Source organism: Cryptomeria japonica, chromosome 1, assembly GCF_030272615.1.
Source record: "Cryptomeria japonica chromosome 1, Sugi_1.0, whole genome shotgun sequence".
Lineage (NCBI taxonomy): Eukaryota > Viridiplantae > Streptophyta > Pinopsida > Cupressales > Cupressaceae > Cryptomeria > Cryptomeria japonica.
In genome coordinates, this window is record NC_081405.1 from 430136225 (window position 1) to 430159030 (window position 22806).

General features: G+C 34.7%; 1 protein-coding gene across 2 annotated transcripts in view; it reads left to right on the plus strand.

Annotated features, from left to right (window-relative positions):
- Positions 1-22806, plus strand: part of LOC131065022 (E3 ubiquitin-protein ligase UPL6) — a 201167-nt gene that overhangs the window by 128790 nt on the left and 49571 nt on the right. For both annotated transcript variants that reach the window (XM_057999388.2, XM_057999394.2), the window contains exons 17-22: positions 2108-2206; positions 3714-3781; positions 4455-4521; positions 15819-15989; positions 16171-16260; positions 16959-17039. In XM_057999388.2, coding sequence (XP_057855371.2) covers positions 2108-2206; positions 3714-3781; positions 4455-4521; positions 15819-15989; positions 16171-16260; positions 16959-17039 — 576 coding nt within the window. The remainder of the gene's footprint in view (positions 1-2107; positions 2207-3713; positions 3782-4454; positions 4522-15818; positions 15990-16170; positions 16261-16958; positions 17040-22806) is intronic.

Consider the following 22806-nt stretch of genomic DNA (forward strand, 5'->3'; position numbering starts at 1 on the left):
CTTATTTTTCAAATCAATTTCAAGTTAATAAAAGGAGCATTTTCTTATTCGAATATAGTGTTCTTACGTCATTGTGATTACATAACCTGAGTTTAACTTGAGGTATTGTGTTGTGGCTATTGAATTTAAAGTGAGTTTAAATCTGATTTTGATAGTCTTTGAGCTGCAATACTGGGTTTAGATATAGTAATCAGCAATTTAGTTGAAGAGAATTTGATGTCTTTGAGCTGCGAATTATCTTTTCTTTATAAGTTTAAAGCTTCGATATACTTGTGAGTCTTTGTACTGCTATATATTGTAGCTTTGTCATTTAGCCTGTAAAAAGGGTTGTAAAAGTCTTTGAGCTCGTGTAAACTCTTTAATCATATTTTGCACTGGTGCTACACGAGGCTATTCTTTTGTTTAATCTTGTGGTATCGGTTATTATTGTTTACTACTGTTTGTAGTTATGAAGTCTTGAAAGAAGAACTTATGCTGAAACAAGAGAATAAGGGGAACATCATTCCTGAAATAAGAGGAATTGATGAAAGTAACATCCAAGTCATTAGATTAGTTGTATCTCCTAATCAAGGGTTATTTGGTAGCAAACGATAAGAAGGCAGCCTCCCTTCTGTGAGGAGAGATTTAATGTCACACACTGGCTGAAAACTACAATTTTGTAATCCTTTCCAGTTTACAAAATTTTCACCCAACAAATAGTGGACGTGAGTTTAAACTATTGGGAATTTTGTTGATTCCAAGTTTCTAGTTGCTGAAGCTTATAAAGTGATTCTGGAAGAGTTCGTTGTTTCCTTAGGGTTCAGCATGGATATATTGCTGGACGTGTGGTTGTGGTTAGCGAGTTTGGGCATGGAAATAACACCAAAGATTGCAGGTCATTTTCCATCTCTAGAGTGGGCATTCGTTGTTTTGCATCTTGCTTTGTGGCAGGGTCTCCTTGTTCGCAGAACCATCTTAAGTGTGCTCTAACATTTTGGGATGGCTGCTATTTTCCTTGTACCTGACGATTATATTTCAGATAGTATGCATCAATGGTTGCTGTGGTTTATGGAGGAAAGGGTCAGTCAGTTTTTTCTTTAGTTGAGGACGTGAACTTGCAGAGACCTATGATAAGGTTTGCTGGTTGGAGTTTCTTGGTCATTGCAAATATTCAGGCGCAGACTCTTTGAGGGTATAGGCCATCAATCAAGCAATTTTCTCTGTGCTATCCTTCAATAATTATTACAGAAAGTTACTGCCAATAATCAAGTTAGAAATCTGATTTTTTCATGAGTATGTGGTGCAACAATTTAATAAAGAAGCTCCTGTGCATTCAGTATATGTTAACTATTCTGTTTCAGTCAGTGCTACATCTTCAAATACTTCATCTTGATTCTGGCCGACTCTAAGCTGGGAGTGAGTGCAGCGTGTGAACATGGAAGGTTGATCTTTTCCTCGGTGATGTAATAAGCAGTTTGCCAGTATTTTTCAGGTTGGAGTTTTCTCCTGTAGCTAAGTGAGATTGGAGTCTGGATATTTGTAGTGATCAGAATTAGACTTACTGTCAATGAAGGTCAGAGATATTACTTGTATTCCATTGCCTTTTTCTGTTATAGAGGTCTGAGTTTGCACTTTCTGCATTCGTATTCCTCTGTAATTAACATTGCCACTTTGAGGGTCGGTTAGGGTTTGGAAATCATTTGGAACCAGTTGAGGTATTTTTGGTATTGAAATCTGCATATTTATCTCTGCTTTTTTCTCAGAAGTTTAAGGAAAGACAATGTATTTCAGTTTTGAAAATTCTGGGCAGTAATGAGGGTTTTTGTTGTATTTTCCTAAGCTCATAAATAATCTGATATCTATTTTTTTTAGCTGCACAAATCAGATCTGAAATCTGATCAGAATTCTGTGTTTGAAATAAACATATGTATGTTAATAAATTTCCAGATTTTGTGCCCTAGTTTGCAGAAATTTTTGTCGTTCTTTTTAGCACCCCTATTTGGGGATATTACACTTTAGAATGACAATGAATTAAAAAATGTTGTATATGTAAATGGAAATGACTGATCCAACTATTGTCAAATTGTTTTACTCATACTGATAATTTTCTGGCTATGCTTGGTTGTAGGAAACATCTGATCATCTTCTCTATCCAAATCCTGCATCCGGCACAATACATGCTGAACATCTTCAATATTTTGAGTTCCTTGGAAAAATCCTTGGAAAGGTTTGGTTCAGAAATTTGGCTCGCCTGTCACTTAATATCTGTTTAAATATGAATTTACTTTATGCTTGCAAACTGGCTTCCTGAGCATGAAAGCTCTAAAATCAATGTTTTGATTGTTTGCTATCATTTTTAATTGCATTGCTTTTAAATATTAAAACCAATATGTATGGTGATTACGGCCACTAGACCCTACAAATCAGTAACTTCTAAAAAACAATATTAGAAACCTTTTAGTAAGCTACTGTCATGTATGCCATAAACTAGCTGGAACATAATGTCTTTTTGAAACTGTTATATATCTAGACATCTTGTGGTTTTGGCTTAATAATATACTGATAGATGATTTCTAAGTCTAGAAATGATTTGGTCTTCTGCTTGTTATGCAAATTATTTGATTTTTTGTTAAACTTTGCCTGAGAACTGTATCTAGTTTTTTGTTTTCGTAAAAAGTGGTTACACTAGTATTAACTTCATTAGTTATTGGTGGAAAGTAATTCTATTAGTCTTTGTGAAAATATTTGCAATGATATTTGTGGGAGCTGGAGAAAACATTTTTCCTTGAGTGTTTCTTTGCTTGTAATGAGATAGGTTCTGCTGTTTTAAACATTTATAAAGGACCTGAACTTAAGACAGTAAAAATGAATAACTTGTTATAGGGAATAGTTGAGAATTCAAAGGTTAAAATTAAAAGAGCAAAGACATAGTTTTGTTTACTAAGTTTGTATCTTTGACTTTTATATTAAGTAAATTTTGCAAATAATGAATAGTAGCTTCTCGTGTCGCATTTCATATTCCTTTTATAAACTTTGAATATTTACTGGGGAAGCCCTCTATGAGTCTTGTATGTTTGGTTAGCAGTATATATGAGCTGAAGAAAGGAAAGGCAATCCATTAATAAGTGAGATACTAGTAGATTTTAAATTGTGCTTTTAAAAACCTTTCAAATGGTGATAGTTTAGTTTTCAGAATGGTTTCTCAAGGTGCACTTGAATACCTGTGGCGATTCTTTAAGTTGGATTCTACATTTACTTGTGCCAATCATGTTGTAATTTCTTCATTGCTAGCTCTTAGTATATTGAAGTAGGAGTTGAAAGCAGGCCAGGTACCATTAGAATTGGGTGCCCTGGATTCACCTGGATGTCTTGCACAGTTTCACACTAATGGTAATTGGATTTAGCGGTGCCATGTTGTAAAATAAATTACATGTTTAAATGGAGAGATGATTGGACTATTTCTTTGTATTAAATGAAAATCTATGATGCTTGATTTTGTAGTTTGCCAAATTCTACATGCTATATGGTTGGTTTAAAAATGTGCTGTATACTACCTGTCTAGGTTCTTGGCAGTTATATCATAGATTGCATTCAATCCTGAGAAATTTATAAAATATTCTCAGTGCCTTGAATGTTAAGGTTGAGCATACAAAGAAAACATGGAAAAACATAGAAAGTAATGCATTCTAGGATTGTAAAAATATGCATCTTACTTTTGTGTTGTTATTTTACAGGCCATGTTTGAGGGGATTCTAGTGGACATTCCATTTGCTACATTCTTTTTAAGCAAGCTCAAGGAAAAGTAAGTTCATGTGGCATGATTGCCAAGTTTCTGTTAAAATTTGAGTTTGAGAGACAAGTATGGGACCAGGTATTGAAAGTATGTTGTCAATGTTAAATTATAGAAGAGTCATTTTGAGCTTTGTAGGAGTCGAGCAAGACATTGATGCTGATTTGTTTGAGTCATGGATGTTGAGTTGAGATGGTTTAGTACTGGCAAAAATAGAGCAGGCAAGGAACCTCATATTTGGATGCTTTCAAAAGTTTTAATACCTTCAGTGGAGAAAGTCTCACTGAACTCTAAAAACCAATGACCTGAAAAATGAATTTTGAAAAATTATAGAGGCCACTATCATTTATCCTAGAAAGTACAAACAAGTTGAATAATTATGCTTTCTTAAATGTTGTATATGTATCATACTGGGAATTTTTTTCTTTATATGTGTGATCTACCATAATTTAAAATGATCTTTTGCCAAACAAATTTTTTATCTTTCCTAATATGAATGCTTCTCATAGTTCCCAGAGCAGAAGAAGAGATTCTTTGTCCCTAGTCAGCAATAACTTTTAGCTATATTGAAGAGAAGAATTGAATTAAGGAGAAAACTTTACCTTTTATTCATAGAATAGAGGCAAATCTATATTAGCTTTGCATTTGGACTTTCTAAGTGTTTGCTGTACCCCTTGTTCTTTAGGCACAACTATTTGCATGATCTTCCTTCTTTGGATCCTGAGCTTTATCGGAACCTTCTCTCATTAAAGGTAACTGTCAATGTCATTCCCAATGTTGGATATAGTTTCATATGTTTATGTTTCAGGCTGTGTGTTGTTAGGATCACTTTCCAATTGTTCTATAAAAGACAAAATCACTGGGATCCTCATTTTTATTTTTATTGCTCAACTCTAGTGGTTTTATTTTGCAAGGTAAAAAGTGAAAATTGTTTGTATTATTTTTACGTTGTTTGAAAAATATGAAACTGTTTGTTAATGTATGACAGCACATTTTTTCATTTGTAAATTTGAAGATTGCATATCTTCAAATTTACGTTTTCCAGTCATTATAACTAATTTCCTTAATCTTTTTGACATTGGCAAACTTTATTTGAATTAGTCAAACATAGCACATAGATTTGATAATATGGTTTCAACCTTATATCCGTATTCCAACGAACTTCAATGTTTTTGGATTGAAAACACCAAAGTTGGAAAACTCGGACTCGCTGCAGACTTGGCAGCCCAAAAATTGGACTCGCCACGGACTCGGCAGCCCAAGACTTGGACCCAGACTTGGACTCAGCAGCCCAAAAATTGGACTCGAACTTGGACTCGCCACGGACTCGCGAAAGGACTTGGCAAAAAAAAAACCGTAGTTTTACCCGAAAAAAACAAAAGAAATTAATGCATTTGGAGAACATAAGAGCCATAATTGAAACATTACACATGTCATATGATCTCCAAAACACGTAATATTTGAAATTTCATCATTCATACTCATAGTTTCAAACTTCAAAATGTATAACAGCAGCATAAGTTTATAAATGTTTACAAAATTACATATAATGATATGTCCAAATGTTATAAACATAAACAACAATCTAAAGAGAAGACTACATCTTCCTCTTTGCTCTCCTATTATAGCTCAATTTTTCAGTCCTTGAGCTCGTAGTAGTAGTAGTAGTAGTAGGTGTTGAGGTATCTAAATGGTGAGATGATTCTTCTTCAAAATCAAAGTCCTCATTCTTGTCCTCATCTTCACCCTCCTCCATTCCATCCAATCCTGCTGCTTCTGCTTCTTGTGCTGCTCCTCTCTCTATTTCTGCAAGATCTTCTTTGGTAAGGAGGACACCATCACCATCATTTTCTTCATTGACCATCCAATTACCATATGGATCAATTTCATCCAAGTCAATGGCCTCATGTGAAACAAACAAAGACAAGATAATTGAGGCGGTTTTGTGTCAACCTATTTCTTTTCTTTGTGTGAATGCTCTCAAATAAACTCCAATTCCATTCACACCCAGAAGCACTACATGGCTGGGACGAAACATGAATGGATATCTTTTGAAGATTAGGTGTGCCAGCACCATAAATCTACAAAAAAACATTTAGAAATTTTAGAATTGGGAAAAAAATGTAACAATCAAGTTTGTGGTTTTTTTTTTTGTAGTATTGAACTAAATTTTTTTACCTGGTTGTTTTCCTCTCCTATCAATTGCTTGTTGTGAAAAGAAGAGTCTCCCCTCTGCACCCTTGTACATCTTGAACAATGAACATTTCCAATTCATAAATAGATAGTCAAACTCAACAATGAACATTTCCAAATTCATAAATAAAGATATATCATATAGAAAATGTCAAATCTCACCTCCAACTCATCAAGAACCTTGTCTTTCCACTCACGATCAGGTGCCATCTTATCAATACATGCAACAACACCTGCCATGACCTCTTGATCAGCCCTAAATGAATCAGAGAAGTAGAATTTCGGGTTGAAGAAATAGGCGAAGGCATGTATTGGTTGGTGGAGTTGGTTTGTCCACCTACGATCAATGACGTGCCAAAGGATTTCACATTTTCTTGTAATTCCGCCATAGTAATGTGAAATGGCCTCTTTGGCCCTATCCATGGCCTCATAAATGGAATCCATTGGCATGCCCTCTCCATCCTCCATATGAAGAACCGTTACCAAAGGTTCTGTCAGCTAAAAACATGAAAACAAATTTTAAATTAGTACAAAAATAACCCCTAAAAAAAATCAGCAAATAGATTATCTTGTATAAAGTTTACATTTTTGTTTGTTACTTACCCCAATCAATTCCTTTCCACTTTTGGCGAAACCTTTTTAAAACAATGCTTACAATCTTCTCTGCTTCAGCTTTTTTGGAGTATGTAGACGCCAACCAAACATCAGACACAAACATTTGCTTAAGATGAGGAATGGCACCAAGAATGCTCTGCAAAGTGATGAAGTGGCTAGCAAATTGTGTCACTCCAGGTCGCACAAGGTCCTTGCCATTTGTGTGTTTTCTGATCAAAGCAAGAACCCAAGTATGGTTGTAGATGAATTTGGTGACACTTTTTGCATATTCAACCACCTTTTTCACCCATCCAATCTTCCCAATGTCCTCTAACAACAAGTCCAAGCAATGTGCAGCACAAGGACTCCATGTAATCGTAGGATGCCTCTCCATAAGCATTCTACCTGCAGATACATATGCAGTTGCGTTGTTCGTGATAATTTGGACAACATTCTCAACTCCAACTTCTTGAATCACCCCATCCAATATATTACACAAAGTCTCTGCATTTTTTATTTCATTTGAGGCATCAATAGACTTTAGGAATACCATTGCACCATTTGAAGCCACCAAGAAATTGAGAAGAGAAGTCTTTACTTGTTGGGGCCTTAAACCCCTTACCTGCAACTGTAAATGCATTAACCAAACCTTCCCAATACACATTGTTTGCCACATTGAAAGGTATATTATTGTAAAACCAAAAGTTTCCTGCTGCAATCCTTGCTTGTTCATGCTTCTCTCTATTCCATCTTGTACCTTCAAGTGAAGGTTGTGCTCGTGGAACATTGCGTGGAACAAAAAAAATAGGGTCTGATCTAACAGGAGTGCCACTAGCCTCACCCTCATTGTCACCAAAAGATGAAAGTGATTGACGTAAATTTGGGTTTCCACGACCATGAGTGTGACCAAGGGGACCCAAAGAGGACAATTTGGGATTCATTGCAGCTGCCATGGCTTCTTTTGTTTTTTGCCTTTCTTCCTTTTGCATATCATGCTCAGCAAGAAGGGCCTTCATCTCTTTAATAATCTCCGGAGTTGTTTTGGGGCATATCTCCACACCATATCCAGGTATTTGTCCAAGGTGGTATTTTAATCTATTGATTTCACCAGTCATCCATTTCATACATTCGGTGCAAGTGACCTCCCCCTCTTTGTTTCTTGGTATCCCATACTTCCATGCTTTGTCTTTTTGTCTTCCTGGCCTTGGGGTTGCCCTTGGAGTTGAATTTTCCATTTATGTTTAACATGAAAAAATAAAAATATCATCAGAGTTTTGTGGAAAATCAACAAACAAGATGATAATGAATCATTTGAAAAATTAGCATTCGAAAACAAGAAAAAAATATAAAGAAATAAGTTAGGAAGGGAAATAGAATTTTTTTTGGCAGCATATTGAACCCACCGTCTATCATTAGTTATTTAGGCCCCAATTTTAGCTCAGTTTTCGATTATCACCATTTTTTCCAAATTCTTTGTCTCTTCCGTTAAAATAATATACATATCTTCTATAATGGTCATCTTCTATTCTTAGTGGTCATCTTAGTTGTCGACTTATTTAGCTATTTAGTTTTTTAGTCAACTTATTTAGCTTTTTCAGCTTTATTTAATATTTTAAGCTTTTATAGCTTTTTAGTTTTCACTTAAATGACTTGTTCTTAATTTAGAATGTCGTCTTGTAATCTCTATATATACGTGTGTATGTCGTTGAATAGATTATCCAATTATTTGAGCAATCAATTTTTCATGGTATCACAGTAGGATTTAATTTTTTTTGGAAAATTTATAATTCTAAAATAATTTCTTATTGAAATTTTTTAGTGAAATTTTTCTTGTTTTTTTCTTGGGCGAATTGGATCAGAAGTTTTTTTTGCAAGTCTGGCCTGCTAGGGTTTACTGGAAGGATTTTTTTTTGAGGGCGGATTTTCATGCTAGGGTTTCACGGATTTTGGAGGATTTGTGTTTTTTTTGCAAAGGTTTTCTCGCCTATAAATTGCGATTTTTGCGTTTGTAAAAATCGTGGTGACTTTGTGCAGGCTTTTCGCATTTTTATCGAGTCGCGATTTTCATGGCAGGATTTTTCATGGCAGAGTCGAGATTTTCGCGATTTTTTCAGGTATTCTGCAGGTCCTGGGAGGGTCTCCATAGCAGCAGAGTGTTCTTTGCATTTGTGATCATAACACCTGTAGTGTCTTCTGTAGGGTATTGAGTACGATGACCATTAGGGAGGGTGTTAAAATAATATACATATCTTCTATAATGGTCATCTTCTATTGTTAGTGGTCATCTTAGTTGTCGACTTATTTAGCTAGTTAGCTTTTTAGTCGACTTATTTATCTTTTTAAGCTTTATTTAATATTTTATGTTTTTTTTAGCTTTTTAGTTTTCACTTAAACGACTTTTTCTTAATTTAGAACATCGTCTTGTAATCCCTATATATATGTGTGTATATCGTTGAATAGATTATCCAATTAGTTGAGCAATCAATTTTTCATCTTCGATGGAGCATATCTTGAGCATCCAATATCAATTTTTCATGGTCATGTTCCATATATTGTTGGAATGATGATTATGCTGCCTTCATTGTGATTTGGGTTAATCTATCCGATATCAATTTTTCATGTTCCATGCAAAAAACTTGCGAGTTCAAGTAAAAAATTCATTAGTCATCTAGTTTGATTTACTTGCTAGTTAATGGTGTTTTTGGTATCTTGGAATTGTTCAGTATGGCCAAACTATGAAATTATTGTTATATATTGTGTTTTATGTGTCTTCTTGATGACTTGGTCTTGGCACAAACATGGCAAGCTGATTTTAGACATGAACTCAATAGTGTTGCTTCATTGACACTCATAGTGCACTAATATCTCTTTTGAGTGCACATGATGTCCTATGCCATGCTTAAGGAGTTTCTCCATATCATTGAAATCGTTTATTTCCATGGTTGGGAGTTTGAAGGAACCCAATATGTTTTAGTGTCTCCTTGTTGAATATCCTCCCAAGGTACATGCTTTGCATCCTTGGCTTAGTATGCTCCCCCTGCATTGAGTATTTCCATTGCATGTTTACAAACTCCATAAGGGAAATATCTAAGGTATCATGTCTATAGTGCTCTTTAGTAATGCAATCAAAGTTACCTATTGAAGAATGAGATATAGTAAAAATTGGAATATTAATGGTCCACATAAAGAACTAAGTTACAAGAATGGATGGAGAAGAAAGTGATACAAATATCTTTAGTTTTGTACCCTTAGGTGCCAATGAAGTCAAACCCAATCTCATTGTACTAAATCAAATCAATCTGATATGTGGGATAATATCTTTTGATTAATCATCCCTCTCTTTCTTCTCTTCATATGCATCCTTCTCACCACCACTCTTCTAATTAGATGGTCTCTCATAGATGAACCTTTTATACTTGTGCTCCTCAAAAGTCGTTACTCTAGGTTCTCATGATAGTTAGATTGCTATCTATGAGGAGTATCATGAGGATCCTTCTCCATATGTTGCATCAATTTAAGTGTTTCTTTGGATAGATGAGCATGCAATTCCCATCAAGGCCATCCATTCCATATAATATCCCCTTATAATGGATCAATATCCAAAAGCATATGATCAATATCCAGAGTTATGTACTCAAAAGTGTGTCAGTGTAGCTGGAAAATGTATGGCGTGACTGGAAATTTCCACCAAAAATTTCCAAATATGAACAGCACTGAAAAAGTCACCAAATCACATCCAAAAACCCTGAAGGCAACTCAGAAAACTTCATATATCTTCATTTTTGCAAAACTCGCATCACCAAAACTTGAACAAACCACTGTATTCTTTGATTAAAACCAATAACCAGCTGGGGTAGGTCTTTCACCACCAAAACCAGACCAGTTGCAGAGCGTTTTCATCCTCAACAATTCCCAAGAAGAACTCCAAAGTTCATTTTAACAGCATTTCAATATGTGTGCAAACTTAGAATTAGAGAATGACAGCCCAAGCCCGAATATATAGACTTGGAGGGAAAAATTAGGGCAAATTCAAATATTCGAATTTTACATTCCCGTAAACAAGGCACCCATATAACTTTCAAAAACAACTTATATCTCCCATGCTTAGGCGTCCCATTTGGAGACACATTTTTTGAAATATTAATCACTTAAGTTTAATATTAAAGTCACTTTTTAAAACACTTAGGTGACAAATATACAACATAATTTTCTGTCACCTTAGAAAATTTCACCATGGCATAGAAAAAGAGAACACTTCACATTGAAGCAAAATCTGAACTGAAGCAGATGTCAAGTGCCCAAAGTAGCACGTACTAAAGATAACATATACTAAAAATAAAACTGCTATTGAAACACAGTGATACTAAAAACACGAGCTCTCCATAGAACACTGAGTCCCCTAACCAACTCTGAATAGCCTACAGGAACTGGGGAATAGGCTAATGGAAAGCAAAGCTGACTAGGTGCGAGAAGGGGACATTACACATTTCTAGAAAAGTTATATGTATAAAAAAAGGTGAGCATTTAGAAATGTCAGCTTTAGCAGCTCCAACTTGGCGAGCTATTTATAAATGGCTTGCAAAAAGTTGTGATAATAAATTAACATTTGAGTTTCTTTAATCTCTTTATAAATTTTTTGCATCCACTTGATTTCGCTAATTTCTTACAACCTTGAGTTGAAAGAATAATTTGCATAGGGAGTCCACCAAACTATCCCTATTGCTCTGCACACTTTACATTTTCCACAATGACATAGACAATGTATTCTAGCACCACTGACTCAATTGCCTCATTCAAAATATTAACAATAAATTAAGATTAACCTAAAGTGTGGTACAAACCTCTTTGCAACTTTGACTTTTGTATCCACCTATTGATTAACCTAACCATCTTTCTATAAGGAGAACATACCATATTAAATCCAATTTCATTTGTATATAAGCAATGAGCTATTGTTTGATCTATACCATTGTGATTTAGCAAATTAAATGTTTTTTCAAGAGGTGCTAAATTGCTCCATTTGTGACGCTTGCAGATGTCTTCATCTGTGAATGCAAATAGGGCCTACTTGAAGCTCTTGGACTAGGCCCTCCAAACAGACTTAATCTCTATTTTCACGGTTGAATAAGAATCTTTATTATATTTTACAATTTGTCTAGCTGACAACCTTGTCGTTGGCCACCCATCATCATTCAAAGTGAGACACAGCACACCTTTTCCTTATTTTGTGGCAAAGATGATCACCAAAACTTTGTACTCCTTTACACACACATCTCCATTTATAATCTCTGGCACCTTAAATTTACCAACAATGTTGACGTAAATCCACAATGAAGATCTTGGGTCAGGTTTGATCCACTTGCCATTTTCTTTTCCAACATTGAATGATGTTGGTGAGATGATATGATGTAATTGAAAATTCAAATTGGAAACAGGAAAGGTAACCTAAAATTTATTAAAACTATTGATAAATAATAAAACTACACTACAAATGATCATTAGGAAACAATCTTCAACAATTTGATTTATAATAATTTTTTGTAATAACACAATTCAAATCTTGTAAAGATACAGCTAAATTTTTTAATAAAATCACACTGAAAAAATAATAATAAAATGCAATACTAAATGGAAATAAAGTAAAAGCACAACTAGCATAAATATTTAAAATTTTAAAAGCCGGTTGTGGCTTGGTGTGATGTTAAGTTGTAGTTTCATTGTTCTTGCCATCAAGGTTCAAACCCTACTTGGGTGGTATTGTTGAATGTTTAAATGGGGATGAGGTTCCCCATTAGTGACCTCACTGGTTCATAGCTCTGACTCAAAAGGTTTTAAAAATTTCAAACATATAAAAAAAACAGATAAATATAATCTAAATTAAAACAATACTGTGTTCCATGGGGACACATCCCGAGCTCTTAAATTACCTTCCTTGTGCCCAACAATGTTTTGGGTACAGTGGGATGATAGGGGACATCCCTTGGCCATCTCCAAAAATCTTCAAATCTTTGAAATGTTTCTGAAATGTGTTGCAGTAATAGGAAATTCTTTGGGTATATTTGGCTGTACTGAGATGGCGAGGGACATCTGAAATGTCGCTCAACTGTCTTGGGGATGGCTAAATGCCCCAAATCTCAAGGAAAGTTTTATAATGTTTTAAAAGCAAAACTCATTCATGACATTTAAAAAATTGTTAAAAACTTAAATATATCATGACAACATTATAACAGCAGTATAACAGTACAGCATTATAACAACAGCAATAAATATATCATGACAGTGGTGTCAAAGCCATAAAATTAATCATGACAGTAATGACAGGAGCGGCAGTAGTATTATAGCAATAAATATACCATGATTCAGATTCATGCTAATGATATAAGTTGTATAAAACTTAACACTAGCAGCAATAATAAAAGGTTCAACAGAGAAGATCTCTCAGGGGTCTGGAAAAGGGTGGTGGAAGCTCTCATGCGCTATATTACCTTGGAAGACAGATATAAATGGTTCCATTCTTACCTTTTTTCCCATGCTTAACCACTTTAGACATAATGTCCGTATGAATTTTGCCTTCTGGATTTACTCATTCCTTGAGGAATCTATTTTAAAGGTGCTTTTAGGTGAAAAGAAGTTGCCGTTGCATCAGGGGCTAATCTATAGACTATTGTTTTGACCTTGTTCAAATCCCAGTCACCCCTATTTGCCTATGTATCTATAACCCTTCTCTTGTTGGTCGTCATTCAGTGGAACCTCCCATTATGAAAAAACCCAAAATTGATAAATCCCCTCTATAGGTTAATCTGCGTTCTCACCAGGATGCTTTTGAGCCCTATATTGACAATGACTCTTCTCTCCCCAAATTCAACAGGAAGGAGGAAGTCTACTTCTGCACTTCCTTGATTGGTAGTCCTAATTATATCACTGTTATGGCTGATAACCTCTCTAATTCTTCTAAACAGGCCATTGTGAATTATCATCCCAACCCTCAGTTTAAATGCAAAGGCAAAATGTTTCCCAACCCCCTAGCTCTCCCCAATTTGACCCTCACCTCTCTGAGAAGTCTATTGACTATTTTTACTCTCCTACCTCTACCAACCTGCTTAAAGCTTAGCCTGTCGGGCCTTCTACTGTACACCCTAATCTAGAGACTCACTCCTCAAGTGCTTATTTGGATTACCCCCTCATGCCATCGAATCAGGGGATTTCACATTGTAGCTCCTGTCTTTTGTTGGAGGAAAAAATCAAGACCCTATTTGAACCTTATAATTTTTAGAATGAGGTCCTCAAGTGGCAATTGGCTCAAATGCACACTGCAAAGAAAATACACCATTTGGAATCCGTTTCCCATTACACGATCTCTGATTAGCAGAGTGATAAAGATGAAGACAACACCTGGGATGAAGTTAAAAATCATGCCAGCAATTTTACTAAATGAGAACATTTGGAACAAGAAATATAGTTCATCAAGCACAACCAAGAAACCAACAAGAACAACATGAATGAAATTATTGCCTTCAGTAAAGAAACTCTGAAAAACTCTGCTGTGTTTCAATCTGACCTGTAGAAGAGAAGAGCTAAACAATAGGCTTATATGGTTAATACTCGTTAGATTGGCCCAGCTTACAGAAGTCGTTCTAAAAGTCAAGAACCTAAATGTAAAGGTGCTGCTTCCTCTTCTGGCATAGCTAGTGATGCTAAAAGTCAGGCTCCTACTGGTAGAGCTGTTGCTCAGACTGATTTCTCTTCGGATAGCTAGTGGCTGCCTTAAGCTCCTCAGAGATATGTAACTGATTCTCTGTTTGTTTCTCTCCTCTGTTGCGGAACTGTTTGTTTCTGTCTTCCTTCTTGGGAGACTTATTTTGTTTGCCTTATTTGATATTCTGTAAGGGTCCAGGCCCTTAACATGTTTATCTTAATAAAAAGCACTAATGATGAATTTCTGATTTCATTGTTCAAACTTTAACCCAAAGTCACAAACTTCAAAATTTTTGTTATAGTATCAGAGTCATTTATTATTGTCAGTTGTAAAAGAGATTGAAGGTCCTTATAATGATCATAGTTTTTAGTATGAAACTGCCATGAATATACAGAACTGCATTGACACATTCAAAGCTGCTCTAACAATAGTGAAACTGCCACGCTGTTTTATCAGGCATCTTTGGTACTATGCATAATGCGCTCTCATTCATTTCTGTTTATGATGAAACATTGGGTTGGTTTATGAAATGTATTCTAGATGAATTATGGATTAGTGTTGCCAGCCACAGAGTAGTAAAAGTAAGAAACACTATCAGTGTTCAGCTATCATATGTTATAACCAATGACCAACATATAGTTGGAGACAGCAAAACCTCATTGTAGTTTCTTTGTTTGATTGGTTGGCTTTGTAGTTTAAACTTTAGAATGTAAGGTCATCAGTAATTTTGGAATTACGGGCTACCAGCTCTGAGTAAACACTCACATATGTAGATGCTCAATGAGATTCTTTTAAAGCAGAGAATGCATTGGAATGGAATACTAATAACTTTGGATCAAGATCGAGTCCCCTATTTTCTGCTACCAATTAACTTATGTGGCTACCGATGAGGCTAAATCTGTCAATGTCAATCTGGTGCAATGAGTTGTATGGGAATATGGAAAAATGGGGTGGTTTTACTGTTACAGTTGTTGTAAATTGTGAGCTATGAGTCTTTAGAATTGGTCAGTAGAGGGGGGTCTTCAAGTGAGGTTGATTATTGTATAGGAAGATCCCTAAATGCATGTCTTTTTCTGTAAAGACTTTCTTTGATGCTATATGCTTTGTTTGATAAGTTAGCTTTGTACCTTACAGTATATGTTTCAGTAGTTTTGGCATTATTGGCTACCATTTTTTAGCAAACACTTGCAATATGTAGATGTTCAATGGGATAGTTGTAAAGCAGAAAGTGCAATGGAATGGAATCTTAATTACTTTTGAACTAGGTTAAGTCCTTTATTTGCAGCTAACAATTAGTCAATTTGGCCTACTGATGAGGCTTGAATCCGTTAATGTTAATCTGGTGCAATGACTTGTAAGGGAATATGGAAAAATGGGTGACTTCACCTTTACAATAACTTTTGTTAATTATGAGGTAATATTCTGCAGCATTGATCAGTAGATGGGGTTCCCCAAAGGAGGTTGGTTATGAATGGCAAGTTCCCTAAATACGATCCTACCTTGCAAAGACAGCATTTGATGCTTTTTTGTATACAGAATGATTTGTATATATTGTTTTTACTGCAGCATTATGAAGGTGATGTTTCACAACTGGGGCTCTATTTTGTAAGCGAAGATAATGAGTTTGGTGAGCAGAAGGAGGAGGAGCTCTTACCGGGTGGAAAGGATATTCAAGTGACCAATGGGAACCTGATAATGTTTATTCATCTTGTTGCAAACCATCGTCTGAATAATCAAGTAAATATTTGAAAGTATTTCCTTTGAATTATACAGTGTGTTTTGTCTATCAATGTTGACAGCCTTACATCCGACATAGTGATTTAGTAAATTTTGTGTATTATAGTTAATCTGAAGTTTAGGTTTTCACATGAGTAGGTGAATCTACTTACTTAAATTGTTCTATGCTGCTCTATTGCAGATCCGCAATCAAAGTTCTTCTTTTCTGCGAGGATTCAAACAGCTTATACAATCTGATTGGATAAGCATGTTTAATGAGCATGAACTTCAGGTAACTGAATTTATGTAGAAGATTTTGTTGTTATAAGCTTCATGGCTTTTTATTTTTTCACAAATTACTTTTATGTGACATCTGGATTTGATGATTGTCCACTTTTAACAATACATTATTTTTAAATTTTAAGAAAATTATTTTTTGAATGTATAATTGAATAACGTCATCGCTGTTTGGTGAGATGTCAAATATTAGACTTAATAAGATTTCTTTGAGCTTTAGTAGAATGACACCATGAAGTGGGACAGTCATTTTTCAATCCTTTTAACAGAACTACGCATAAGTGAATCATCACCTTTGACTGTACCTTACTGGAGTGGGCTGTGTGAGTTTTAAAAAATCATCTTCCAAAATGCATGCAATATTTTCCCAGTCATTGGTATAATGGTCTACTTCTAGAAGGTTTGCAGGCTTAAGTTGCTTTGCAAAGACAAGAATGCAACCTGGTGCACTTGTCCATTGTGGCAATTAGTCATGCATCTTTTTGCAATATCCTTCATAACTGTTGGCATGGATAGATTAAAGCAAAACTGCTATCAAGTTCATGGTGTCAAATTTTACCAGCTACCTTTATGCAATATCTTTGGTTAGTGATAAAGATAATGGTTTGTGAACAACTGCCATTATAAGGTACATGTCACATGTAGAATACTTCATCCTATCATTATTCTCTTACTTATGCATTCTCCCTCCAGCTTCTTATATCAGGTTCAATGGATAACATGGATGTTGATGACTTGCACTCCAATGTTCATTATGCTGGAGGTTATAGCGAGGTGAGAAAAAAATTTGATCTCTGTTTCCTTTTGAGGTTGTGAAGAAGAATAAATATTTAAATAATGGATCATGGGACATCAAAAATAGCCATTGATGTAAATTTAGATATGAAACAATTTAAAAAGGTACCTTTCCTGCATGTTCTAATCTGTGAAATATACATTTTATTGTGAGATGGTTCTGGCAAACAAGAGTAACTAGTTATGCTGTCAAAGTGGTACACAAACTGAGGATATACAAAAGAAACTTTATATATATTGCAACATTAGCAATCAGTGGCATTTTATCATTGTATGTCAAAATATATTTTGTACATAATATTACATTGTGCTTACTTTATTTATGGCTTACTTCTAGAAATGCATGCATGCTGTTTTTCTCAGAAAGAAATCAGTCAGGTACAAACTTTACTGAATGTTAGAGGATGACATCTCGTTGTTGTTTTGGGGGGTAGTTTGTCTTCTAAGTGTCATTTGTATTAGAATATTTTAGTCACCTATATTTAGTTCCTTGTTTAATGGTCATTTAGCTTTTTAGTTAATTAGCTTTTAAGCTTTATTTAGCGTTTAGCTTTTTAGTAGTTCACTTTAAACGACTTGTTCTTAATTTAGAACGTCGTCCTTGTAATCTCTTTACGTACGTTTGTATATTGTTGAATAGATTATCCGATTATTGAATCATTCATTCAAATTATTTTTCATAGTATCTGAGCGGGTCGATGGGATTCTTTAAAAGTTTGGCGAAATAAAAAAATTCATGGCCTTCTTTTTGGAATATTTTCCAGATTTTTTTTTTATTGTTTTTTTATAAAAAACTATTTTTCTTTTTTGAAGGCTTTTTGAGGGTTTCGAGGGTTTCTGGTTCGTGGTTTTCGTGATGGCATCTTTGGCCAACATTATGTTGGAACACAATCAGAAGTTCAATAGCTACCAGAACACTTGGAAACAACGCATGTCATATCTGAATATCGTTACCTTGATCAAATTGATTTAGGCCAGACCTCGTCCTACAGGTCCCAGGGTTTTCACATTTTTTTTCCTCAAAAATTGTTCGCAGGGTTTAAAATTTTTTCCTTAAAAATTATTATCTGTCATTTGCAAAGCTTGCATGGGGTTTTTGATTTTTCGCCATAAAAATCATGGGAGGGTTTTGCTTGATTTTTTTCTCAGAAATCAGGGTTTTACCACGTGATGTCTGATATTTTACGATGTGATGTTGTCTGGTGTTTTCTTGCATGATGTCTGATGTTTTACCGCGTGATGTTTGGTGTCTTACCACGTGGTGTTTTGGGTCGTGCCATGCGAAGTTTCAGGGTTTTGTTCGATTTTTCCACAAAAATGATGATTTGTATCTTCAGTTTTGGAGGGTTTGCTGATTTTTCCTCAAAATCATGGTTTCAAGTTTCAGTTTGGTTACCCAACGTCAGGTTGGATGGATTATGGTATTCTTGGTCATTAACACTTTTCACATCTAAGGAGGATCTCCACCGCACCAGAGTGTTCTTTTCATTTGTGATCAAAAGACCTGCAGTGTCTTTTGTAGGGTAGTTAGTAGATAGAATGACCATTAAGGTAGGGTATTAGAATATTTAATTATATTTTAGTCAGCTATATTTAGTTCCTTGTTTAATGGTCATTTAGCTTTTAAGTTTTATTTAGCATTTAGTTTTTTCTTTTTAGTTAATTAGCTTTTAAGCTTTATTTAGCGTTTAGCTTTTTAGTAGTTCACTTTAGACGACTTGTTCTTAATTTAGAACGTCGTCTTTGTAATCTCTTTATATACGTTTGTATATTGTTGAATAGATTATCCGATTATTGAATAATTCATTCAATTTATTTTTCAATTTGGATATCATACCATGTGTAAATGTTGTAATACATCTCTATACTTAAGTGTTTTTCTTTTCTTTTTTAAAGGAAATAAAGGGACTATAGCATCCATCACATCACAAGACATTTCCAACAATGAAAGGCTATCACAAACATTGCATTTATAAAAACTTATTCGCTGAAATTTTAAAAGTAGTAATTTTGACAACCAGAATACATTTGTAAGTTAGCATTGTGTGGTCAACTAGAATTTTATTGGACTTAACTTCAATTATTACACGTCCATTGTTATGCATTGACTTGATGGTATCAATGTTTGATGGTGATAATTTGAACATCTATGATATTTACCTTAGATGATTGCACTGAGCTTGTGTCAAATTGTTCATTTGACGGTGAGACCTTGCCTAGTAGGATTCCATTAAATCGTTCACTATTTCTTGCATTCTAGGTTTTAGATTATAAATTCCTAAACCCTATCCCTTTTGTCCCTTTTTAAAATCCTTGCTAGACTAGATCAAGAGCTACAGTGCAAAATCCTAAGTCATCGGCATAACCTATTCCAATTCCAGATTCATGTAACAAGAACTCCAAGTTTGAACAATTATGTAAGTCCCCAAGTGAAAACAACATATCACATCAAACCATTGAGTTGCCCACATGTTAAGAACTGACTGTAGAAAGCTTGGAATCATCTTAGTTGATCATATATTTTATATTTAGCATCTGAGGTGATTTTGTTCAAGAGAGGCTAAAATACCTCTATGTTCGTATGTGCATAAAACACACATCAACAGGGACATAAGGAGAGAGTGTCATCGTATAGCCTCTCATGAGTTACTCTGGTAGTTTGACCCTCTCCTAACTTCAGACCCCAACCCCCATGGAGAACTCATGCGGTATTGTACAATCCTTTCATGAAGACAAGGTATTGCACAACATGCCGGATGCAACGTCTCTACCGACGAACAAGCCTTCCTAATCTCATCCACTATCTATACAAGCACGAGGCCATGATTGGGGCACAAAACATTATCTTATTAGTGTGTAAAGCCAACCCAAAGTTTTTTTATTAATGTCATCACTTATTAATCTACTCTCCTATGGGTTACACTAACAACAACCACTTATGGCCCCAGCCCCCATAGAGAGTCACTCCCCCTTAATGCACCTAGATAACCTATCTCCTATGGCTCAACATAAACATCATGAAGCACATGATAACCAAATAGGAACATAAAGAATCCATACATGCCTAGACAACACAATTTGCAAATAGTACTTCCAACCAAGACTAATCACAAGTTTAAGTCCTAAAACTAAGTTATAACCTCAAAATCATTGCTTGTCTTTGAAAAATAAATTGAATGAATGATTCAATAATCGGATGATGTATTCGACAATATACAAGCGTATATATAGAGATTATAAGAACGATGTTCTAAATTTAGAACAAGTCATTTAAAGTGAACTATTAAAAAGCTAAACGCTAAATAAAGATTAAAAGATAATTAACTAAAAAAAAAAAGCTAAATGCTAAATAAAGCTTAAAAGCTAATTAACTGAAAAGCTAAATGACCATTAAACAAGGAACTAAATATAGGTGACTAAAATATAATTAAATATTCTAATACCCTCCCTTAATGGTCATTCTATCTACTAACTACCCTACATAAGACATTGCGGGTCTTTTGATCACAAATGAAAAGAACACTTTGTTGCAATGGAGACCCTCCCTGGATTTGAAAAGTGTTAATGAACAAGAATACCATAATCCATCCAATGTGACGTTGGGTAACCAAATTGAAACTTGAAACCATGATTTTGAGGAAAATCGGCAAACCCTTTTGCAAAAGAGCATCAACTCCAAAACCGACTCCAAGATACCACGGTTGCAGATGTTCGCCCTGGCAGGTGCGAACCAAACTAACTGCAACAAAGCACAATTTTGAGGAAAAAACCGTCAAACCTTGAAATAAGAACCCTCAAAAAGAGAATTTACGATTTTGAGGAGAAAATCGAAAAACCAAGAAATCTGAGCGCTTACAAATCATCGTTTTTGTGGAAAAAAACGGTAAAACCCAGATAACTAAAATCTTATGCGAATATCACGGATTACAGATGAGATAATTTTTAAGGGAAAATTATAAACCCTGCAAACAATTTTTGAGGAAAAAATCGTGAAAACCCTCCCATGATTTTTTGTGGAAAAAATCAGAAAACCGATAGACAATTTTTTAGGAAAAAATCGTGAAAACCCTGCGAACAATTTTTGAGGAAAAAATCATGAAAACCCTCCCATGATTTTTTGTGGAAAAAATCAGAAAACCGACAGACAATTTTTCAAGAAAAAATCGTGAAAACCCTGGGACTTGTAAGACGAGGTCTGGCCTAAATCAATCTGATAAAGGTAATGATATTCAGATATCGTGAACATGCACTGTTTCCAGGTGTTGTGGCAACTATTGAATTTTTGACTATGTTCGAACATGATGTTGGTCAAAGATGCAATCACAAAAATGGAGGTTGAACGAGGTCAATCTAGTGATAGCATGAGACAGAAGAATTTGATTCAAAAATCGGAATAGAAGCAGCTGCACAAAAAATCTGAAACCCTGGAGGAGAATTCTGGCACAAATTCTAAGGCACGAATTTTGAGGTTTGGAAGAAACCCAGAAATTAAAATATTCTGCAAACTTAAAACCTGAAATTTTTCTTGAAAATAATAAAAAAAAATAACTACTTGCAGAAAATAAAAAAATACCTCTGATTTTTTGTAAAAAAAGCAGAAAAATATTGACAATTTTTTTTCTAAAAAAGATGCAAAAAAAAAAGGGGCAGAAACCCTAGGTTGGATGTATAGCATAAATGCCCCGAAGACACCAAAATTCCCAATGTCCACAGAATTAGCAGAAATCGCGGACTGTTTTTAAATTCCAAGGCAAATTCGCTTGCACAAAATTTGAGGCAAGAAAAACGAGGCGCCCAGAAAAATCTGATACCAACCCAAAAAAGCTCTCGAAAAACCCACCAAGAATTTGAAATCAGAATACGGATTTGATGGCTCAAAAATCAAGGCACGAAAAACGATGCACCCAGAGAAATATGACGACGACCCAATTGAGGTCTCGAAAAACCCACCAAGAATCTGCAACCAGAATAAAATTTCGACTTGAACTGAAGGGTCAAAACCCTAGTCTAAAATTGCAAAAAACCCCAAGAAAATTTTCAATCTGCAAAAAAAAATCTCCAGGTTGCAGGCCCGAAAATCTCTAGAACCCTAAAAAAAAATGAACTGCTGCCTAGCACAAAGAAATTCACCCTCAAACCAGAAACCCTCAAAACCCTCAAAAAGCCTTCAAAAAAGCAAAATTGTTTTTTTTTATAAAAAAACAATTAAAACAAATTTGGAAACCAGAAAGAAGGCTATGAATTTTTATTAAAAAATTCGCCAAACTTTAAAGAATCCCATCAACCCGCTCTAATACCATGAAAAATAAATTGAATGAATGATTCAATAATCGGATGATGTATTCAAACAATATACAAGTGTATATATAGAGATTACAAGAATGATGTTCTAAATTTAAAGTGAACTACTAAAAAGCTAAACGCTAAATAAAGCTTAAAAGATAATTAACTAAAAAGAAAAAGCTAAATGCTAAATAAAGCTTAAAAGCTAATTAACTAAAAAGCTAAATGGCCTTTAAACAAGGAACTAAATATAGGTGACTAAAATATAATTAAATATTCTAATAGTCTTCACAAGCCATATCGGGCAAGGGCATATGAACACCAATCCAGACAAGTAAAGATAAATCAGGCCCAAATTAATAGGGTATACAATCTACCAAGCCTCTAGAAGTATCCAAAAGTCCAAATTAGGTCAAATCTGCAAATTTACCCAAAACTCAGTATAGTTGTGCAATTGGTTAAC